The following is a 19,269-nucleotide window of genomic DNA, read 5'->3' on the forward strand; positions in this document are numbered from 1 at the left end:
ACTCTAAAGCAGCATTTCCCATTTCATGCCTCATTAGGCTTATGGTCACCTTTTACCATGTATATAAACTATACCACTTAGTTCTCCTCCTTTATGGGATGATAGATGGCTCTCTGAAGTTCCTTATCAACACCTGATGCTCAGTGATGGCTACCTTAAATAAGTCACATTTTGTCAGAAGCGGCTTTATTAAAGGAAATTGGGCTGGATGCACTGGAAAAATGACCACAGGACAATACTGGGGAGCTGAGAGAGATTCTTGGATGATACCAGCTCTAGCTCCAGATTTCAGAAATATTTTCCATTCAGTAAAGGGACCTGTAGTGAGTCTTAATTAGGTTTAATTCATTTTCACTGGTTCTGTTTATAATGACTGTCATTTTATTACCCACTAAGACTTAATACCATGCAATATGGTGGCCATTTTTGAAAATTATAGTGGCAAGGGCAGATCTGACTGGGGGTAAAGGGTAGGAAGGGTACCCCCCAACAGACTCTAATAACATTATATATCACTAATAAATATTTAAGGATTCTAGGGTCTGTACACTAATTATATATTATTACCCTTCAGAGTTTGTAGAGATTCTCAGTCATCCAGATCATGGTTGCCCCAAAGTACTTTTTCAGGAGGCAACTGGGACTTTCTTGTTTTTTCTTTTGAAGACATTTTGCTTCTCATCTAAGAAGCTTCTTCGGTTCTGACAGGCTATCGTGTCATAGCTGAAGAATCTTCTTGGATGAGAAGCGAAATGTCTTCAAAAGAAAAAAAATCCAGTTGCATCCTAAAAAAAAAAAAATCACCTTTGGGTTTCCCTTCAGAGGTTTCTTTCTCAGGAGAAGTCGAGAAGCAACAAAGGGAAGTTTAGCCTTTGTTTTCCAGGATATTATAGTAAAAGTTTTTGCACTATTCACGAGGATATTAGCATATTGGTTATTACTCTGGCAAGTTTGGGCACATGTGTGTGTATGTGTGTGGTGGAGGTGGTGGTACAAAAGTGACCATTGATTGGATCCAATAACACAAAGAGGAAATCTAGTGCTACATGTGAGATGGCAAAATTCCTTCCTTCTGTGCTTAGCCTTCAGGAATTATTACAGCATAGAGGGAGGGAATGAGGCACAGAACTTACTGCACTGCATGTTGTTGCTCCAGGAAAGGACAGTGTCAAGATGTGACAAATGTAGGGATTACATACATTTGTGGACGATAAGGTTTATCACTAGCTACCAGTCCCAATGGCTGTATTATCACCGGTGTCAGTGGCAGAGTAGCTCCTAGCATCAATTGCTGGGGAACACAGATTCTTGCAAGCTTTTCAGAAGCATCCAGTTGGTCGCGAGAGGACAGATTGCTGGCCAAACCACTATTTTGTTTTATGCTTTTATGATCTTGAAAAATAAATGTGGAATGAGGATGGCAAAGTCAAAGACGAGCCCTAGTTGGGCCCTACTCATAACTTTTTCGAACTCAATCTGTACAGTCTGGAGGACAGAATGGAAAGGGGAGGACATGATCAAAATATTTAAATATGTTAAAGGGTTAAATAAGGTTCAAGAGGGAAGTGTTTTTAATAGGAAAGTGAACACAAGAACAAGGGGGCACAATCTGGGGTTAGTTGGTGGAACGATCGGAAGCAATGTGAGAAAATATTATTTTACTGAAAGAGTAGTAGATGCTTGGAACAAACTTCCAGCAGACGTGGTTGATAAATCCACAGTAACTGAATTTAAACATGCCTGGGATAAACATATATCCATCCTAAGATAAAATACAGGAAATAGTATAACGGCAGACTATATTTTATTTATTTATTTATTTATTAGATTTGTATGCCACCCCTCTCCGAAGACTTGGGGTGGCATACAAATCAGGGCCAGGACCAGGAGGTCTTTTTCTGCCGTCAATCTTCTATGTTTCTATGTTTTTCCTCATAAAAAAGCTGAAAGCACAGGCTATTGATTTAATTTTTTTCTGTCTTTTTAAAAAAGTAGATTCTGACTCTTTAAAACTTTCTCCCCATGTCCCAGTCACTTGGTTATCCTCTCTTGGGCTTATAAAGCAAAATGGTCAGAGTATTTGAAATATAGAGTGGTTTCATATTCAGAGATTTTATTAATTGGACTTTTATGCCAAATTGATGCCCCCCTCTCTCCCCCCCTACTCTATCTGATGGCTTTATTGCACCTTCTTTTAAGGTGAGCTTAGATCTTGAAGAATGCCATTTTGCAAACCATTGCTAAAATTGACAATTGTTTCCGTCCATATGAATCTTAAAACTGTTTTCTTCCCTTGTTTCTGTTTCTTCGTTATCGAGAAGAATGCAAGGCCTTTTCTTATAATGATGCCATATGAGACAATTTGATATTTCACCAAGGAAAACTTTCTTGGTCCAAACTTCCCCTGCTTTTGGTGGATGGTTTGATCTGACCCCTTAAAAATATACTTTTTTAAGGTCTAGGCTTATTTACTGCTTTCAAGCATAAACGGGGCATCAAACAAAATGTTACAATGCAATGTGCTCCTACTCAGCATTCCAGTCAGCCACGGTCTCATCCAGCATGCTGTAAACATTACCTCATCTTGGCTCTAGGTCTTACCTGTCAATATTTTGTGGTCTGTTGAACATGTCCTGTCTTCATTCACAAGTTTAGCAAGCTCTTGATTTTCCCAAAGCCTGCCAAACTTTGTTTCATCCTCAGGAAAATGAAATTGCTCTCATTATATTATAAATATATTATACTACATTTATAAAAATATAGAATATTTTTCACAGTGTTTTAGGATTGCTGAAATATGATAAATTGGGAATATATTGTTTTATTTTTGCTGTTTCCTCCTGCTTCTTTAAATATGTTTTCCATGAGAAAGGCCAAAAATAAGTAAGCGGCTTGATAGGAGAAAATATGGATAAGAGATCATTATGTTTATTAGAAAGAAAGGAAAAAAATTAGAGCAAGTTTCCCTAACCATGTGCTGTCCAGATATATTGCTCCTATAATCCTATAATCTAGCAAAGATGGTATTTATTTAAGTTTTCTATAGCTGCCCACTCCAGTAGACTTTGGGCAATTTTAGAAACCATCAGTATGGAGGTAGCTAAATTATAATGGCAATAGTATGGTTAAAAAAAATTGGTTTATTCTAACTTGACAAAACAGCCCCTATCTGAATATACTGTATCTTATTGAACTTTATAGACATTGTTCATCAATACACAATATCTGTTTCTTGCAGCCTGTATATGTGGAGACAGTATTGGCTTTCATTCTGCCTTAATTTTGGAAGAACCTTGGATAGGTGACAGCAAAGTACAGTGTAATAAAACATCCAGTGAGTTCTTGAACAGGTTATCATTCATAGAAATGGTTTTCAGGCCAATGAAGAGAAAGTAGATATTACCAATTTTTAGAACACAGTGGTGGACAATTCCATAGGGTTATGAACAAAGTATTGCATGTCTATTTAGAGGTTTGATGTGGGTGGGAGGGAGAGGGAAAACAACTGGTATGAGATTCTGGTGGCTATCTTTAAAAGTTCCTCATACTGTTGGCAATACATTTAGTTCTTCATAATTGGTTCTTATAGTTTTCCTTATTAAATTTTAACCTGTTGAGACAAGCAACGGAAACACACATGAACTTTCAAATACTGCAGCTTTATTGGAATAAAATAGTCCATGTTGATATTTTCAGGGAACACAACAATGGTCAAGAGTATGTATGATGGGGAAGCTTATAAAACATCTCACCTTGTTTCAAACATTCTTTTAGTCCCTTCATATTCTGTGCTTTTATTATTTTAATTATTAGATATTTTCTACCTCTGCATGATGATGACGACGATGACGACAGTGATGACAATAAGCTTCATGAGAAGCAAAGAAAGTGCACAAAATGAAGATGAAACTACAGACAGATAATGGAGCTAGAATTGTCTGATGTTTTCTCACGATCTTAATGAGAAGAGCATCAGATGCCATCTTGCTCTCTCTGTTCACCCACGGTCTTTTTGTAGCAACTCGTGGGTGCTGACTTTCAGATCCCTGAACCAAAACAGGAAACTAGTTCTAGTAACCTGCTAATTGTCTGGTCTTAATTATTTACCTTTGAAGACCTTTGAATGTATAACAATTCTGCTTTTCACTTTATAATAACTAACTGCTTCTTCTCACATTAGGAAATAACAATTTTAAACTATAAATACAAGCCTATGAAATCTGGGTTGAAAGCAGTTCCATCATCCTCTTCTTAACTGTTCAGCAGCTTTTTTAAAAAAATGATACTATTTTAATCTTGTGCTATTTTATAACACAAATTTCTCCCAAAGAAGGCAATTTTAGATGTTATTAACATTTGTTTTTGCACATGGATTACTTAGCTCAACTATAAACAGCTTGCGGCAAGGTAGAAATCCAAACACAGCATGTTACAGAACAATGATTCTATTATTACCCTCCTCCGTGTTATTCTTTTAAAATTATAAGTTATATTAAGGAGGTTTGAAGACTATGGAAGTGATGCGTTGGAACAGTAGGACTACCTTTTTTCATTTTCTGCTCTGCCCCTGACAATTAATTTGTGGAAAATGGGAAAGACACAATATCAGTTGTATCCTGATTGCCTCTTGAAAGATTAGCTAGCAGATGCTCATATTGGTCCATCCTAACCTGTTTGACCAAAGGAGGTTTGGAAATGCAATGATGTAAGTACCAGGCTTTATTTAAAAAAATCAACGTTACAATTGGGTGGTGACTGATAGAGACCAGAAAAGGCAAGGTGCACTAGGTAATTTTTACTAATAAAAATAGTGTAGGTACTGACATTTCTTTATCAGTACATAAACATTCAATTTCACATGTTTTGCTTTCCAATTTCCACTATGGACTTTAAAAAGATATATCTGAATTTTATAAATTACATAAGAGGTCACATATGTTTCAACTTCATCTTATCAGATTTCTAATATTCATGTCAGTATTTTTCCCCTCTACTTCAAAAATGAGATCCCATCTTAGACAGCTTATATAGGACCCAGACACAATATGTATACCACAAGATTCAAAACTGAAGATTAGTTTGAGTATCTGATTGTATAAGAATGGCAAATATGAATTTCAAGTGCTTCTATATAGGCAAGCTGCCACTGGTACACATCATAATTAAGCACAAGGCCTCCCAATGTAATATTTTTATCTGAGGGCATTTAGTGGAAGCTATTCTATAATTCAATATATCTATAATGTTAATATTAAACTATTGGCATTTTTGTAGAGATCTCCTCCCAAGCAATCACAAAGTTGGATTCCCTTTCAGTCCAATCACTAGTTTATATTATCTCACAAATAAGTTATCAGGAAAAAAAAATTGCAGTACTTGGAACATTTGTTTCACTGATTATTTTTTCATTGGAAAAAGAAAATAAGTATACAATAATTTGGGTGTATATACACACACATATACAAAGGTTTGTTCTCCAAAGCTGATCAAGTCACTATCCTTGCCTGTACTTGCTACCTGGAAATTTCCTATTAATGAAGAGACCTCACAGTTATTATTTAGAACCTCCTGTTCTGTAAAAGCAGTTTTGCCTCACCATTACAAATAACACCCATCATCTAAAGTGAGATTGAAACTACCTGCAAGAATACATCAAAAGACCATTTATTTCTGAATTAAGGGGAATTATGAAGGGACTGTTTTCAAGCTAACAAAGCAAGCAATGTGGTCACTGGAGCTCTTTTTCAAATGGTTTTAGACAAGTCATTCTCAACTTGATGCCATTTGTCTGTTAGGCCCTCTATTTTCTGAATTTGTATCTAAAATTTAAAAAATCCTTGTGAACTTTTTTGGGGGGAGGGGATAAATACATAAATCACATCATTCCCCCCCCCCTTATATATGTTTAGATATAATTTGTAGTTTCATGGTGAGGTGAACTCCTAGGTTACATGCTGTACCAGTTCTGCATCCAGCCAGCAGGGGGCAATGGAACCTTTATTTACATATCTTCTCTATTTGGTAAGCTATGAAGAGCCATATTATATCTTTAAAAACATGTATTTTAAAACATGGAGTTTAAGGAAACACACACCATACCCAATATCACATGGTTCATCTAATTTATAGCATGTTCCATTGAATGGCCTTCCTCAAAAGCTCTCAACAGCAAAATTACTAAATGTCTCCAGAAACAACATTTGCACACTATGGGTGGATTCCTCCTGGTTTGGACAGGTTCGTTTGAACTGGTAGTGACTCACTGGTGATGTCATAATGACATCACCAAACTGGATTGGTTGATGCCACTCCGTGGGCGGTACCATCATTTTTTTAAAAAAAATTTAACGGGTTTTTTGGAATTTTTTTCTGGAGTTTTTTCTTCTTTTGCACAAGTGTAGAAGCTGAGTTTCCAGCACTAGGCATACACTGCCACCTTGTTTTTTTACTTCCCCCATATTTTTTGCTGCTTTTTGCTTCTGTGCATGCTTACCTTGCCTCCCCTTTGCTCATGCATCCACAGAACTGCCTCCTCCTGCCTACGCACAAGTAAGCATTCGCGCTAACCTGCTCTCCCTTCCTACCAGGCCAGTGTCTCCTGAAGGCTGCAGGGGGGGGGGGAAACATAGGGCAGCCCAGCAACCTTTGAATGGTGGTTAGAAGCATCCTGTCCACAGTCAGCATCTCCAGCAGGCTGTAGGGACGGGGTGGGGCAGGGGACAGAGGGCAGCCTGGCAACTTCACACAGTGATTAGATGCCTCCCATCCCTGGTCAGTATCTCCCATAGGCCACTGGGATGGAGGGGGAACAGGGCAGCCTAGCAACTTTGCATGGTGGTTAGAAGCATCCAGTCCCTCGCCAGTGTCTCCCAAAGGCTTGGGGATGGGGGGGGGGGAGGGCAGCCAGGCAACCTTCATGCAGTGGAAGCTTTCCAGGGCAGAGACTCCCTCCCTCCCCAAGCCAGCATCTCCTGAAGTGCCGTCCCTGCCACCATTGCCCTCTCCTACTGCCACCCTATTCTTTCAACACTGCCCTCTCCTGCATTGGGAAGGGTTGGGCTTGGCACAGTGCCCGGGATGCACAGCGGCAGTGGTATCATCCGCAGCCGCGAGGCCTTTCACTTTGAGTCACCGAGGGCTGAATTGCATGCTTTGGGAGGGGGATGCGATCTTGCTGGCCAGACCAGCCAGCTGGCCAAGGAGATGGGCAGCTGAAAATGGTGCGGAGGTGTGGGTGAAAGCTGGAGGGGATGAGAGGGGGGCGTGTAGTTTATCAGCTTGTATGGGCTGCAGTTGAGTCCACTGCTGTGAGCCAGCAGAGGTACCACAGGGCATGGATGGGAGCATGCTAACTTTGTCCTCCCCGAGTGCTGGATTCTATGACCTGCCTGGTTTGCCCCCCGATGGCTCCACAGTCATGCAGGCCGGCATGAACGTGGCACTCCAGCAACAAAAATGCTGAAAAATTTTCCAGTCGGCCAGTGAGAAGAATGCTGTGTGGCCGGGCTTGCCAGAGGATTAGGTGCGCCAAAACACACCTATGTTGTCAGGTCAACCTCAGACACCACAGGGCAGTGGAAGCCGGAATGCCACCACAATCTGAGCTCCCTTTGGAGAGGGCTGCAAACAAATTGCAAAGCAGCTCTCGAAGGGAACAAAGCAGGCATGGCACATCCAGAGCTGTTCAATTTTTCCCCAGTTCTGTGGGCGTGGCTAGGTGGGGGTCATATGACTGAGGACATGGGTGTGAGTGATGTCACGTTGGCCACACCCACTTAGTCATATGGCCATCAAACCACACCCACAAAATAAGCCATGCCCACATAACTGGTAGTAACAATTTTTGGAACCCACTTCTGTTGCACACATGTTAAAACAAAGGGCTTAAGTATGATTTGAGCCATCTAGGCACCCGAGTGAGATAAATAATGAGCTAAAAAAGCAGCAACTGTATTCACCAAAGTGAAACATCCATGTTATAACTTTGAGGACATTTTTGAACACACAAGGCTTACACAAAATGAAGATAAGGCTTATACTAAATAAGCCCCATACATAAAATGCAGAAAAGCAAGTACTCTGAACATCTATAAATTCAAAATGTGAAATTAATTTTAAAAAGGGGGGGGGGAGCAGTTAGCTATACATAAACTCACTGAAATTTTCTGCATAATTTTACATTTGGAAATTGGAGAAAATTACTTCCACCAAGGTAAATTACAGCTACTGTACATGCTGCTTAACCCCCATGGGGCTAGGGAAGCCATTTATACTACAGGTAGTTCCTAGCTAATGTAAACCCTGACTTATGAAAATCTGATACAGTGGAAGGAGCACAAGAAGGAAAGCCACCATGTTGACATATATGCGGCACACAATGCAGTCTGCACAAAAATTATTTGCACGCTGCAAATAACAAAAAGGACCCCCCAAAAAAAACCCCACACCCCACACCCCTTCACCTCTTTTAGTTCCCACAAAATGGATTTTTAAAAGGCAAACATTCCCCACAGTTTTGAATAATATTTGATGGATTAATAGTAGTTGGCATCACCTTATCAACTATGACTGATCTGCAGACATTAAGAGATTGAATTTGTTTAGTATTTGGGTGGAGGGCAACCAGAAAATTTCTGGGCTATAGATTAGAATAAACACCGAAAGAGCATCCTAGATAAAGCAATGGGGAAACACTTCTGTACTGTTGTAGGAAAACTACACAGATGTATTCATGAGTCAAGCTTCCCTTGAAGGTGGCTTGAATTTTTAAAACAATACATTACACTCTAAGTCTCAATGAGTGATGGCGAACCATATCTGCAGGCACACAAGCTGTTGCCCTAGCTCAGCTCTAATATGCATGTGTGTGCTGGCCAGCTGATTTTTGGCTTGCACAGAGGCTCTGGGAAGGCGTTTTTGGCTTCCAGAGATCCTCCCGGGGGGGGGGCAGGGCATTTTCACCTTCCCCCAGCTCCAGGGATGCCTTTGGAGCCTGGGGAGGGTGAAACACAAGCCTACTGGGCCCACCAGAAGTTGGGAAACACGCCTTTTCCTGCCTTCAGAGGGCCTCCGTGAGGCTTGGGAAGCTGTTTTTGCCCTCCCCAGGCATTGAATTATGGATGTGTGCACTCACGCATGCGCGATAGCACACGCCCATGCTCTTTCGGCACCCGAGGGGAAAAAAGGTTCGCCATCACTGTCACAAACCAAATATTATTTGACTGATACAATTCTAAGAGTTGTCAACTCTTAGGCAACTAGGGCAGATTGTGACTAAAATAAACATTATGCATCCTCTTATTTAGGGATCCCAACCCTCTCTGCCCTGGTCCATGGACCAGCAGTGGGCCTTGATACTCCAGCAGTTGGCCAAGAAAACAATTGAAGCTGCATCTGCAGGATTCAGGCAGCACGCAAATGAAGCCCCTCTTGGTCCATAGAAAAACCTTTCTCCATGGAAACGGTCCATGGTGCCCCAAAAGTTTGGGGGGGTACTGCTCTAATTGATGGGGATTCAGTACTATCTAGGAATATTGATGGCTATCTAAGGAAAAACTAAGAAACAATCCCTGTAGTTGATTTCAATGAATGAACCAACTCCCACTAGAATGCTCGGCAGAATAAAGTTGTATAAGAGTTTTGCTTCCAGACACGTACATGGGGGTGCTATTTTCTGTTAGCCTCTTGTCGCCTACATTACTCATCAAATCAACACGGTAGAAGAAAATTAAATGGGGTGGGGGGTTTAGACATCTTTGCTGAAAATGTAAGCTTTGAATCCTTCCATCATTAACTAATGTTAGTCTAACATTAATAATTGTTTGGTTCAATATATGAAATTACCTACCGCCTAACTTTTGGCTGTGTTAATGAATGGAGTGTCAGATGACTGTCAGATGTCCTTCTCCAATTTAGAATAGTAAATGAGAGTCTCTGCTCTTCTGATCAACGTGGGCATAAACATATTAATATTAATTTATTGATTTTTGATAGTTTCCCAATATAGTTTGTGGTACTGCCGAAACCTATGAGACAGCATCCCTGTTTGTTACAATTTCAATAACACCTCAACCAACTAAAATTCTCAGTAAATTTAATCCCGAAGATGTTTATGAAGCAAGTGTATAAGCAACAAGAAAACATTTCAAAACAGTGAAGATTCATCTGGTAGATAAGTTCAGCTTCTTGTTATAACCGCAGCCCTTTCAACAGTCTTATTAAAAGTTGTGTGACAAGCTAAAATAACTGAATTCAGTGAATAGGGAGAAACTTTTCCTGGGAAAAGTGAAATTATTCCTCTGAAGTTTTTATTGTGTCTCTCTGCTTGTAAGACACAAACCCTGCATCATTTACTAGATATATAGAAATACTAGACCAATTCTGATTTTAAGGGAATCACTAGCAAAGTTTCCAAAAATAGGCTAAAGAATGGGTAACATTACTCCCAAGTTTTTTTGCTAAAGTGAGCCAACTCATTCTGCCCAATTTCAGTGACTAAACTCACAAATGGTAAGTCTCTGGAAAAAACATTCATTTCTCTTGCATTGTTATTTTAGAGAATGACATTAAGATTCAAAGGTCATTCCTTCTAATGCTCTGCATGATAAAAGGTCAATCCATAAGACAATGCTTAAGACAGTTTTCCTAAACTCTATGAACTTATGCACGTTTGTGTTTATGGTATAATTTAATACACTGGAATGTAATACAAGGGCATAAAAAGCTCTGCTTATATTTGGTTGGCTGAAATATAAGAAAGACGTTATCTAACAAACAGAATAATAAATGATTGGACTAACAAATGCTACCCATGTTTTCCCGAAAATAAGACCCTGCCTTATATTTTTTTGAACCCTGAAATAAGCGCTTGGCCTTATTGCCATGCACTCCAAAACCTGATTGGGCTTATTATCAAGGGCAGTCTTATTTTGGGGGAAATGGGATACAAACAAGAAGATATTCTATTACAAGAAATCGGTTGAGAAGGGCGGCATAGAAGTCTAATACATAAATAATAAATAAATAAGAAGATAGTCTACTACATCTTATTTGCATTTCTTATTTTAATATGGATCCTGGGGAGAATAACATAGTGGCTTTGCAAAAAATGAAACTGGGATGCTTTTGCCTGAAAGTTGTACAAACTTGCATATTTACCAATTATAGGTGAAAATAAGCTGCAGTCAGAGCTTCCAAAGAAGAAGGTGAAACAACTAGCTTCATCTAGCAGTCTGAATATGATATCTGAACAGCGCAGTATGAAATTGTTAACTCTTGGGCCTAATCAGTGACAAGCAAAACAAGATGATGGTTGTCTAAAATGAAAGTGGCTTCTAGATGGGCACATAGAAATGCTCTCTTTTCAATAAGCTCATCAAATCATCTAGTAAACATTTGGAATCTTCTCTTGCCTTATTGTTTATCTGATTGTTCTTCTGCCTGTCTGCCCAGGGGAAAATCGTTCTTCTTTTGTAAGACGTTCAAAAGATACTGAGATTAAGTATCTTTGAGCCCCAATCCTTACTGCTTAATTTCCATTTTGTTTTTCTGTTGTTGTAGCCCAGGGCTGTCAAACTTGTAGCCCGCGGGTGAGATGTGTCATGTACTGCCCACACCTACACCCGGTTTGGTGAAGGGGAATAAAGTTGTTATACATCATGCGATGATGCAATTTTGACACCCTTATTGTAGCCCATATTATAGTGAATCAAGAGAAAGGCTACTATCTAGTTACATAGCCTCTCATAACCCAGCTGTGGCCATCTGAAAACTCTTGACTTGGTGCAGTAATGTAAAGCTGAGGACTACTCAAACCTGCTTGCCTTCCTCTAAGGATGCCAAGCAGCCTAATGTTGACAGTCCAGTGATAACCACTGTCTCTAGACTGCAGTTTATTACTATGGGGTATAAATTGGTCCTCATTAAAATGCAATTTTTCAAGGCACTATGAGCAATCTTTCTCAGTAAATGTCTTGCTCATTTATTAAGCATCATCCAAGGTCAATCGGGGCAAATGAAAAACACAGAAAATTAAGACAGCACTTCAAAGATTGGCAGCTCCTGCATGGAGAATGTGAGTCCTGACCTTAGCTGGAGCCTGTGCTGTACACTTGGGAGCTGAGAAGCCGTCTGTGCAGAGGACTTCAAAGATAAGAAGAATCCAGCTGCTTAAAACCAGAGCTTAGAAGAGAAGAGAAATGTTGGCAGAAACAAAAGCCAAGTCCATAAGAATATTTTAATATTTTCTTTCTTTTAGGATCATCATCATCTTCATTGTCATCATCTCAATGGGTTAAATATTCCATTGGGAAGCAATGGTAGGCTAGTTTTTAACAACTATCTTTGTTAAAGTAGTCTTTAACAACTATCTAAATAATGCCAGCTTATTTAATATATTGTGCCCCAAATGTATTAGGACTACATCTCCCAAAAGTCACTGACAGAAGAGTCAAAGGAACCAGGCTGGAAAAGGTTGGGAGACAGACATTTTATTTCTCAGATATTGGTCAATACCAGTGCAATAATTCAAGTCTTGGGTCAGAACGTTTTGCTTGTTTAAGGTGCATTGTCACTCCAACTCTTTTATAGCCTGATCAAATTATACTGTCTACCCTAGAGGTATCTTCACTTATGGTGTTATAAAGCACAAGGCATTAAGATTGGAAAGTAGTCCTCTTGTTTAGACCATCTCAGGAATAATGGCATCTGCACATTTTTAAATATTCCCTCTCTTTTGTTATTTGCGCATCATATTTTAAAGTTGCAATTCTACATCATTGACCTAGAATAAAACCCACTGAATTTAAAATAACTTATTTCTGAGTAAAAATGCACAGGATCACAATAATAATCTACATTTTGCTCTATATTTGATTCAGTTTTACCTTCAGAAATATTACCAGGATTTCTTATGACTTTTCAAGTATACATTTATCTATTTAAAGGATTTGTAGGGCTTGCCATCTGATGTAGCATAATCCTGGGCAGCTCACAGGCAATATTTATAGAAATTGTATGTGTTCTTTTGATTAGTTTTGTATTTGTATTAATTTCCTATATGTATTAAGGAGTCTGATTCTGGTTAAAATACATTCCCTAACCTAAACAATTTAATGAGATGAGTAATAAATGGCACACAATGCTGAAAAGCTAAATCCCCCCCCCCTCAACATATCCTTGATAAACTCACAAGGAAAAAATAGATATAGTGATATTTTGTAATTATTCTCTATACCTGCATAGATTTAATTATCTTCATTAAAGGGAACTAATGGATCTTCATGAATTGACTTTTTGGAGCATGTATTACTATAATTCATATAAGATTGTGTTTAATTTAATAGAGTCAGAAAAGCAACAGGCCAAGTGGGATTTTTGTATGTGTGTGTATGTGTCATAACATAGATGTAAACTTGGGAATCTTTGTGACTGTTGCACAAACTCATAAAATTGATTAATTAATTTAGCATATTCTGGGAAGGCCAATATAATGCAATGTATGTGTATACACCTTAACCTATACCGCATACTGTATACTCTATTTAATTGGTTATATTCTTGTCTCCTCCAATATATGTCCTCACTGAAAACATCAGCACAGTAGGTTTCTATGATATTTTTGTGATGGATGGATCTGTTATTTACAATCATTTTCTTCAGTCATTGCTGAGAAGCAGTGATGCATCTTACTTTGAGAAAGTAAAGACTGTCTTATAGAATAACTGTGTCACAATAGTGAAGGGTTATTAAATAATACTACATTCAACTGCAGACTTCCTTTAAGAGGGCTTTAAGATATATATCTACACATTGCCTAGATATATATATCACTTATATGTCTAGACAATTTGTACCACTTCAATAGGTCAATTTGTATGTGTGTTTAAGTATGTATGCATATATGTGAATATATATTTATCCACACACACAAAATGATAGAATATCTGACAAGATTGAACTATAAACAATAAACAAATAGATTATTTACAAATAATTTGATTCCTCAGCTTTTTTGAGGTTTACACTGAAATATTCAATTGGATGTGAGATGGAGGAAGTATTCAAGGTGTTTTGGTCAATGGAACCACCATCTTTCCTTCCTTCTCAAATCTTTGCACAACAATGCTATCCCATGACAAACCTCAATTTTTATGCAACGTTCTAATGTAAATTAGGGCTGCAAGAATCCAGAAGACCTTGAGATGACATGAAGGATAGGCAGAAAGATAGGCAGAAAATGCCAGTCCTTTGTTGCAATCTAGTAGTGTCTGTCTGGATTTCACTGGAAAAGATTTAGCATTTTCTGCCTATCTTTCCTACCACCTCAGTGTCGCCTGCATTTTTGCTACCTGGTTCCTAATTAGAAAAGGAATGTGTCAGACTGTTAGCTGCTACTTCAAGCAGCTCTGAAAGGTTTTCCCCACCTTTCTGCTAAAACTCTAGCAAAAACAAGCACAGCAAACAGAAATATATATCTGTTTGGAGAATATTTTCATTTTGCTCTCTTGAAATGCTGAGGAGTTTCCTGGGCTGAATTAGCCCAGGAAAATGACTCAATATGAAGCTCTTCTGATCCTAACACTGAGTTTTATGCACAGTTGGAATTTTCCTGCATAAGTGAAGCAACTTCACCACGATGCCAGTTCATTCCATGGTTTGTATTGGCAATCCGGACAATGACGTGAGACCTTTTATTTTGAACCTTCATGCTTCTGACAAGGCACCAGAAACATCAATTCTCACTAAGGAAACTTGTTCTTTACATGCCAGAGAAAGAAAAGAGCAATAAAAACAAGAAGGGTATTGGGAAATGAGGCTCCCTGAGACTTCTTGATGATTGAAAGGCTGATATTTCATTGATAGATACCTGAGCCAGTGCTAGCTCACCCTGTCCAAGAGAGAACTTTGTGTATCTCCTTTGCAAAAATAGGCACTTCATTAGTCCATTACAATTCTCACACAGATGGACACTTAAATCAGGAAGCTGCTGCAGAAATAGGACAAAGACGGAAGATAGCAGCTCAGGATCTGTATTTTTTCTTTATTTCCCTCCCCAATCTCTCACTCCTAATCTTCCAAACACCAGCTGTCCCCTTTTGCAGTAAACTTCTCTAAATTCTCAAAGTTAACTCACAACTCCGTATTATTTTTAGCTTGCTTAGACTAAAAGACAATATGGCCTTTAATCATGCAGCCCTATATAGCTGCCTTCCTGGGAGTAAACAGACTTACTCCCAGAAAGTAGAGTAAAGGTTGCACTGAGTTGAGAGGGCACACAGGTGGCCCAAAGTAAGAATCAACACTCAGAATTGTGTTGCATCTTCACTTTTAGAAGCACATTCCCTTTTTAGAGACCAAACAGGAATGGTTTTTGCAGCACAGTTAACGCTCAGATACAGAGAATATCCCATTGTATAGAGAATTCATCTTTGTCAGATCACAGATTCAGTGGAAAATTTCCATTAAAAATGACCTCTTATTCTAAGCCTGCAGGAAACTTGGGGAGATGGTGGGCTTGGTAGGCTAGGCTAATTTTTGAAGTTAGAGGCTGGGGAGATTTCTGTACCATGTTATTTGTGATTAATTTCCCAGTGGCCAGGTTGGGCCTCCTGGTTCCTAATTCTGCTGACAGTCAGTGAAAGTTAATGTTTACATGTTGGATCAAGAGAGCATCCTCCTCAGTACTTGACCTCGATGGCTTCAACAAACTGAAAACTGAAGGAAGACTGAGGCCATTTCTACCTTTTAGAGGGAAACATCAATACTGATCATGGAAAGGATTTTGGAGGTTACTATTAAGGGAGGCCACCTTTGCAATCCACTCTCCACTATTTTCCTTTTAGCAAGAGATAAGTAGAACACAATTCCTTATAGATAGCTTTTTGCAATGAATAATCAAAACTTTCCGTCTCTGGGCTGGTGGAAATGATAAACCCAGCCGTGCCTTCTATGAGAAAGAACGTGTGTAATCAGGTCAAAATTAAATAAGATAACTTTATACAAATAAGAAACTGGGTTAGCATTAATTATCCTTCATCCTATTAGTACATTTGTAAACTCGGAGAACACAGAATTACAGAAACATCACCAGACATTCCCCCATCACATTGCTTGCTCTATCTTTTGCCAGTCTACTAAAGGACTAACAAAACCACACACGCACATACACATGGCATATATAGGGATCATTGTTTCCAAACAAAAATCTACCATGTTTTTATTGACAGGAGTTTTGAAGCAGCGTTTAACAAGTATTTGAATGACTAGATCAACTTCCCCAGCCTAATGCTCTCAAAGCAAGTTGGACTGCAAATGCTAGAATTCTCAGCCAGCTGAAGATTACGAGAATTGTAGTCCAGCATGTCTGGTAGCAACTTGGTGTGGAAGACTGCGGATGGAGAAAAAACTTACGCTGCCTGAAGTCTTAGGGACCCATTAAAATGTATGCAGAGTATGTCATTGCTGTAGTAATGGCTAGGTAAACTGGTCCTTCTTTATATAATGATTTAGAGTTGGCTTTAACGATCGTGCAGGGTCAGGACTACCAAGTGCAAGTTGGGTTTTCCTGAGAAAACATTTCTTTCACAGTGGTAATGTGGTGTCCCTGAAAGCAGTGGGTGTTTTTTCCTCTGTCTTTCTGCACTAAATGAAATCTAACTACAGTTAGTTTTCTTTTAGTGACTGTCTCAAGAAGCAACAGTCTGCAATTACAACAGTACCTTTGTGACCTACCCTGCCATTTTTGACCTTCACAGGTCTGTATAATGCAAAGTTTATAAGCACAGTTGCCATTTTGCTCAGTGACCACTTTGCTTAACAACCAAGTTGCCAGTCCCAATTTTGATCACTAAACAAGGACTACCTGTATATTTTTCTTCAAAACTATGTCTAAACTGTAGGGACAGTTTTATTTTCTGCTTCAATTCATCTAGCACCTCATTGTATTGCAGTTGCAATACAGCTACCCAATTCTTCAAGAGCAAATCAAGCACTGTGGTAGCAGCATCCTTGATTAATAATATGCCAGGAATAGGTACTACAACCGACAAGGAAATATTGCAATTTCAGATGTTATAAGAGAGTATCTCTAGGACTCCCCTTGTAGTTAAAAAAGGAAGTGGAGTTGTAAGGACTGAATTACTAAAAGGAAATAGGAAATTGATAAATTAGCAGCAGCAGCAATGACAACAACAAAAACAACAATAACAAAAGGTGGAGGAAATCCTTGCCTTAAGGCTTCGAAGCTCATGCTTTGATAGTAACTGACTGCAGTGTCACTACTCAGCTTCTTTACTTTGGTCCTCAAACAAGAAGCCTTTTATTTTAGTCTCTGTGCTGTATTGACAATCTGTCTCTGGGATGGTAGGAAAAAAAATGTGCTAAAGGAAAGAAGTGAGCAGCCTGAAAAAGGAGAAAAGAGATGGGTAAGTGAAGGATGTCAACAGCTGAACCTGCAGCTTATGTTTGCCCTAGATTTCTCCATTCATCTCCATAATCCACAAGAGGTCTATCTCTTTGCTTTGCTGAGCTGAAGTTGGGGATGGATGGGTCAAGGCAAATTTATAGATGGACGAGTAAATACATGAGAGTCTTAAAAACGCATATGACGACTCAGAAGTACATGCAAATGAGGACAAGGTTCTGTGGTCACCAGAGATGAGTGGGAAAGATATGAGGAGGTGGTGCTGCAGTAGACAGGTTGTAGGCAAAACCGGTAAGGGAGAAGTCTTAACACAGAGATTCCAAAGGATGGCACTGTGTATGCTAGAATGTCTTCTAAACTGTGGTTCTGCAGCCAAGAAGGTAACAGTTCTGGTAGAAATTTGTGCTTTAATATATTTTGTTTTTGTTTTAAACAAAAGTTCCTACTTCCCTGAGGAAGTCTCGTCCTCTGTTCTTAAAGGAACATGCCTTCCTCCATTCCACTGATCCTTTTAAACATCATTTTCATCCTCAGCATTGCCTTTCATTCTTTGCTTCCATTTCTTCTTTCCGTTGCTTCCTCCCTCTTTCTTTTGTTTGTTTGCTTTTGTCTCTTCTTTATTTATATATATTTTGTTTTTAGACAGTATGACTTCCTCCAGGAATCCCTTAGGTTGTTAGCGGGATCCCTTTTGCGTAGTCATGCATGTTAGTCTTTGGTAACGTATGGACACTTTGGTGTGCCAGTGAGGAGGGGGAGATACAGGAGCAGAGGGTGACCAAGTAGGAAAGGAGGAGGAATGTCTCAGACAATGGGAGCATTCACTGCTATCATCTGAGCAGCACGTACAGAAAGAAAAGTAATGGCCAGCAGAGAGAAGACGTGTGTTGGGTGACAGCAGAATTTCCTGGAAGGGCAACAGCTGTAGGGAAAAGAAAGAGAAAAGTTACCTCATGAAAATTAACAATGGTTTGCAAAACAAATGACTGTGGGATGAAAGGATAATCTCAAGAATTCCAAGATCATACCCACCAAAAGAAAGAGAAAAGTTACCTCATGAAAATTATCAATGGTTTGCAAAACAAATGACTGTGGAACGAAAGGATAATCTCAAGAATTCCAAGATCATACCCACCAAAAGAAAGAAAGAAAAAGTTACCTCATGAAAATTATCAATGGTTTGCAAAACAAATGACTGTGGAACGAAAGGATAATCTCAAGAATTCCAAGATCATACCCACCAAAAGAAAGAAAGAAAAAGTTACCTCATGAAAATTATCAATGCTTTGCAAAACAAATGACTGTGGGATGAAAGGATAATCTCAAGAATTCCAAGATCATACCCACCAAAAGAAAGAGAAAAGTTACCTCATGAAAATTATCAATGGTTTGCAAAACAAATGACTGTGGGATGAAAGGATAATCTCAAGAATTCCAAGATCATACCCACCAAAAGAAAGAAAGAAAAAGTTACCTCATGAAAATTATCAATGGTTTGCAAAACAAATGACTGTGGGATGAAAGGATAATCTCAAGAATTCCAAGATCATACCCCCCAAAACAAAATAATTGGACGTACAGGTAGTCCTCAACTTATGACCACAACCAAGCCCAAAATTTCTGTTGTTAAGCAAGACATTTGTTAGGTGAGTTTTACCCCATTTTACCACAGCTGTTAAGTGAATCTCCGCAGTTGATAAGTTAATAAGATGGTTGTTAAGTGAATCTGGCTTCCCCATTGACTTTGCTTGTCTTATGGTCGCAAAAGGTCACATGATCGTGGGACACAGCAATGATAGTAAGTATGTGTCACCCACCAAGCATCTAAATTTTGATCGCATAATAAT

The 19,269-nt window shown here is 38.9% G+C and overlaps 1 protein-coding gene across 2 annotated transcripts in view; it reads right to left on the reverse strand.

The window, feature by feature from the left end:
- Window positions 1-16,868: 16,868 nt before the first annotated feature.
- MDGA1 (MAM domain containing glycosylphosphatidylinositol anchor 1) overlaps window positions 16,869-19,269 on the reverse strand; it is a 401,506-nt gene continuing 399,105 nt past the window's right edge. The window contains exon 17 of one of the 2 annotated variants that reach the window (XM_070734253.1): window positions 16,869-18,344. In XM_070734253.1, the coding sequence (XP_070590354.1) occupies window positions 18,253-18,344 (92 nt within the window). In that variant the 3' untranslated portion in view covers window positions 16,869-18,252. The remainder of the gene's footprint in view (window positions 18,345-19,269) is intronic. The other variant, XM_070734254.1, reaches the window with a different exon arrangement.

This window comes from Erythrolamprus reginae, chromosome 1 (genome assembly GCF_031021105.1).
Source record: "Erythrolamprus reginae isolate rEryReg1 chromosome 1, rEryReg1.hap1, whole genome shotgun sequence".
NCBI lineage: Eukaryota > Metazoa > Chordata > Lepidosauria > Squamata > Dipsadidae > Erythrolamprus > Erythrolamprus reginae.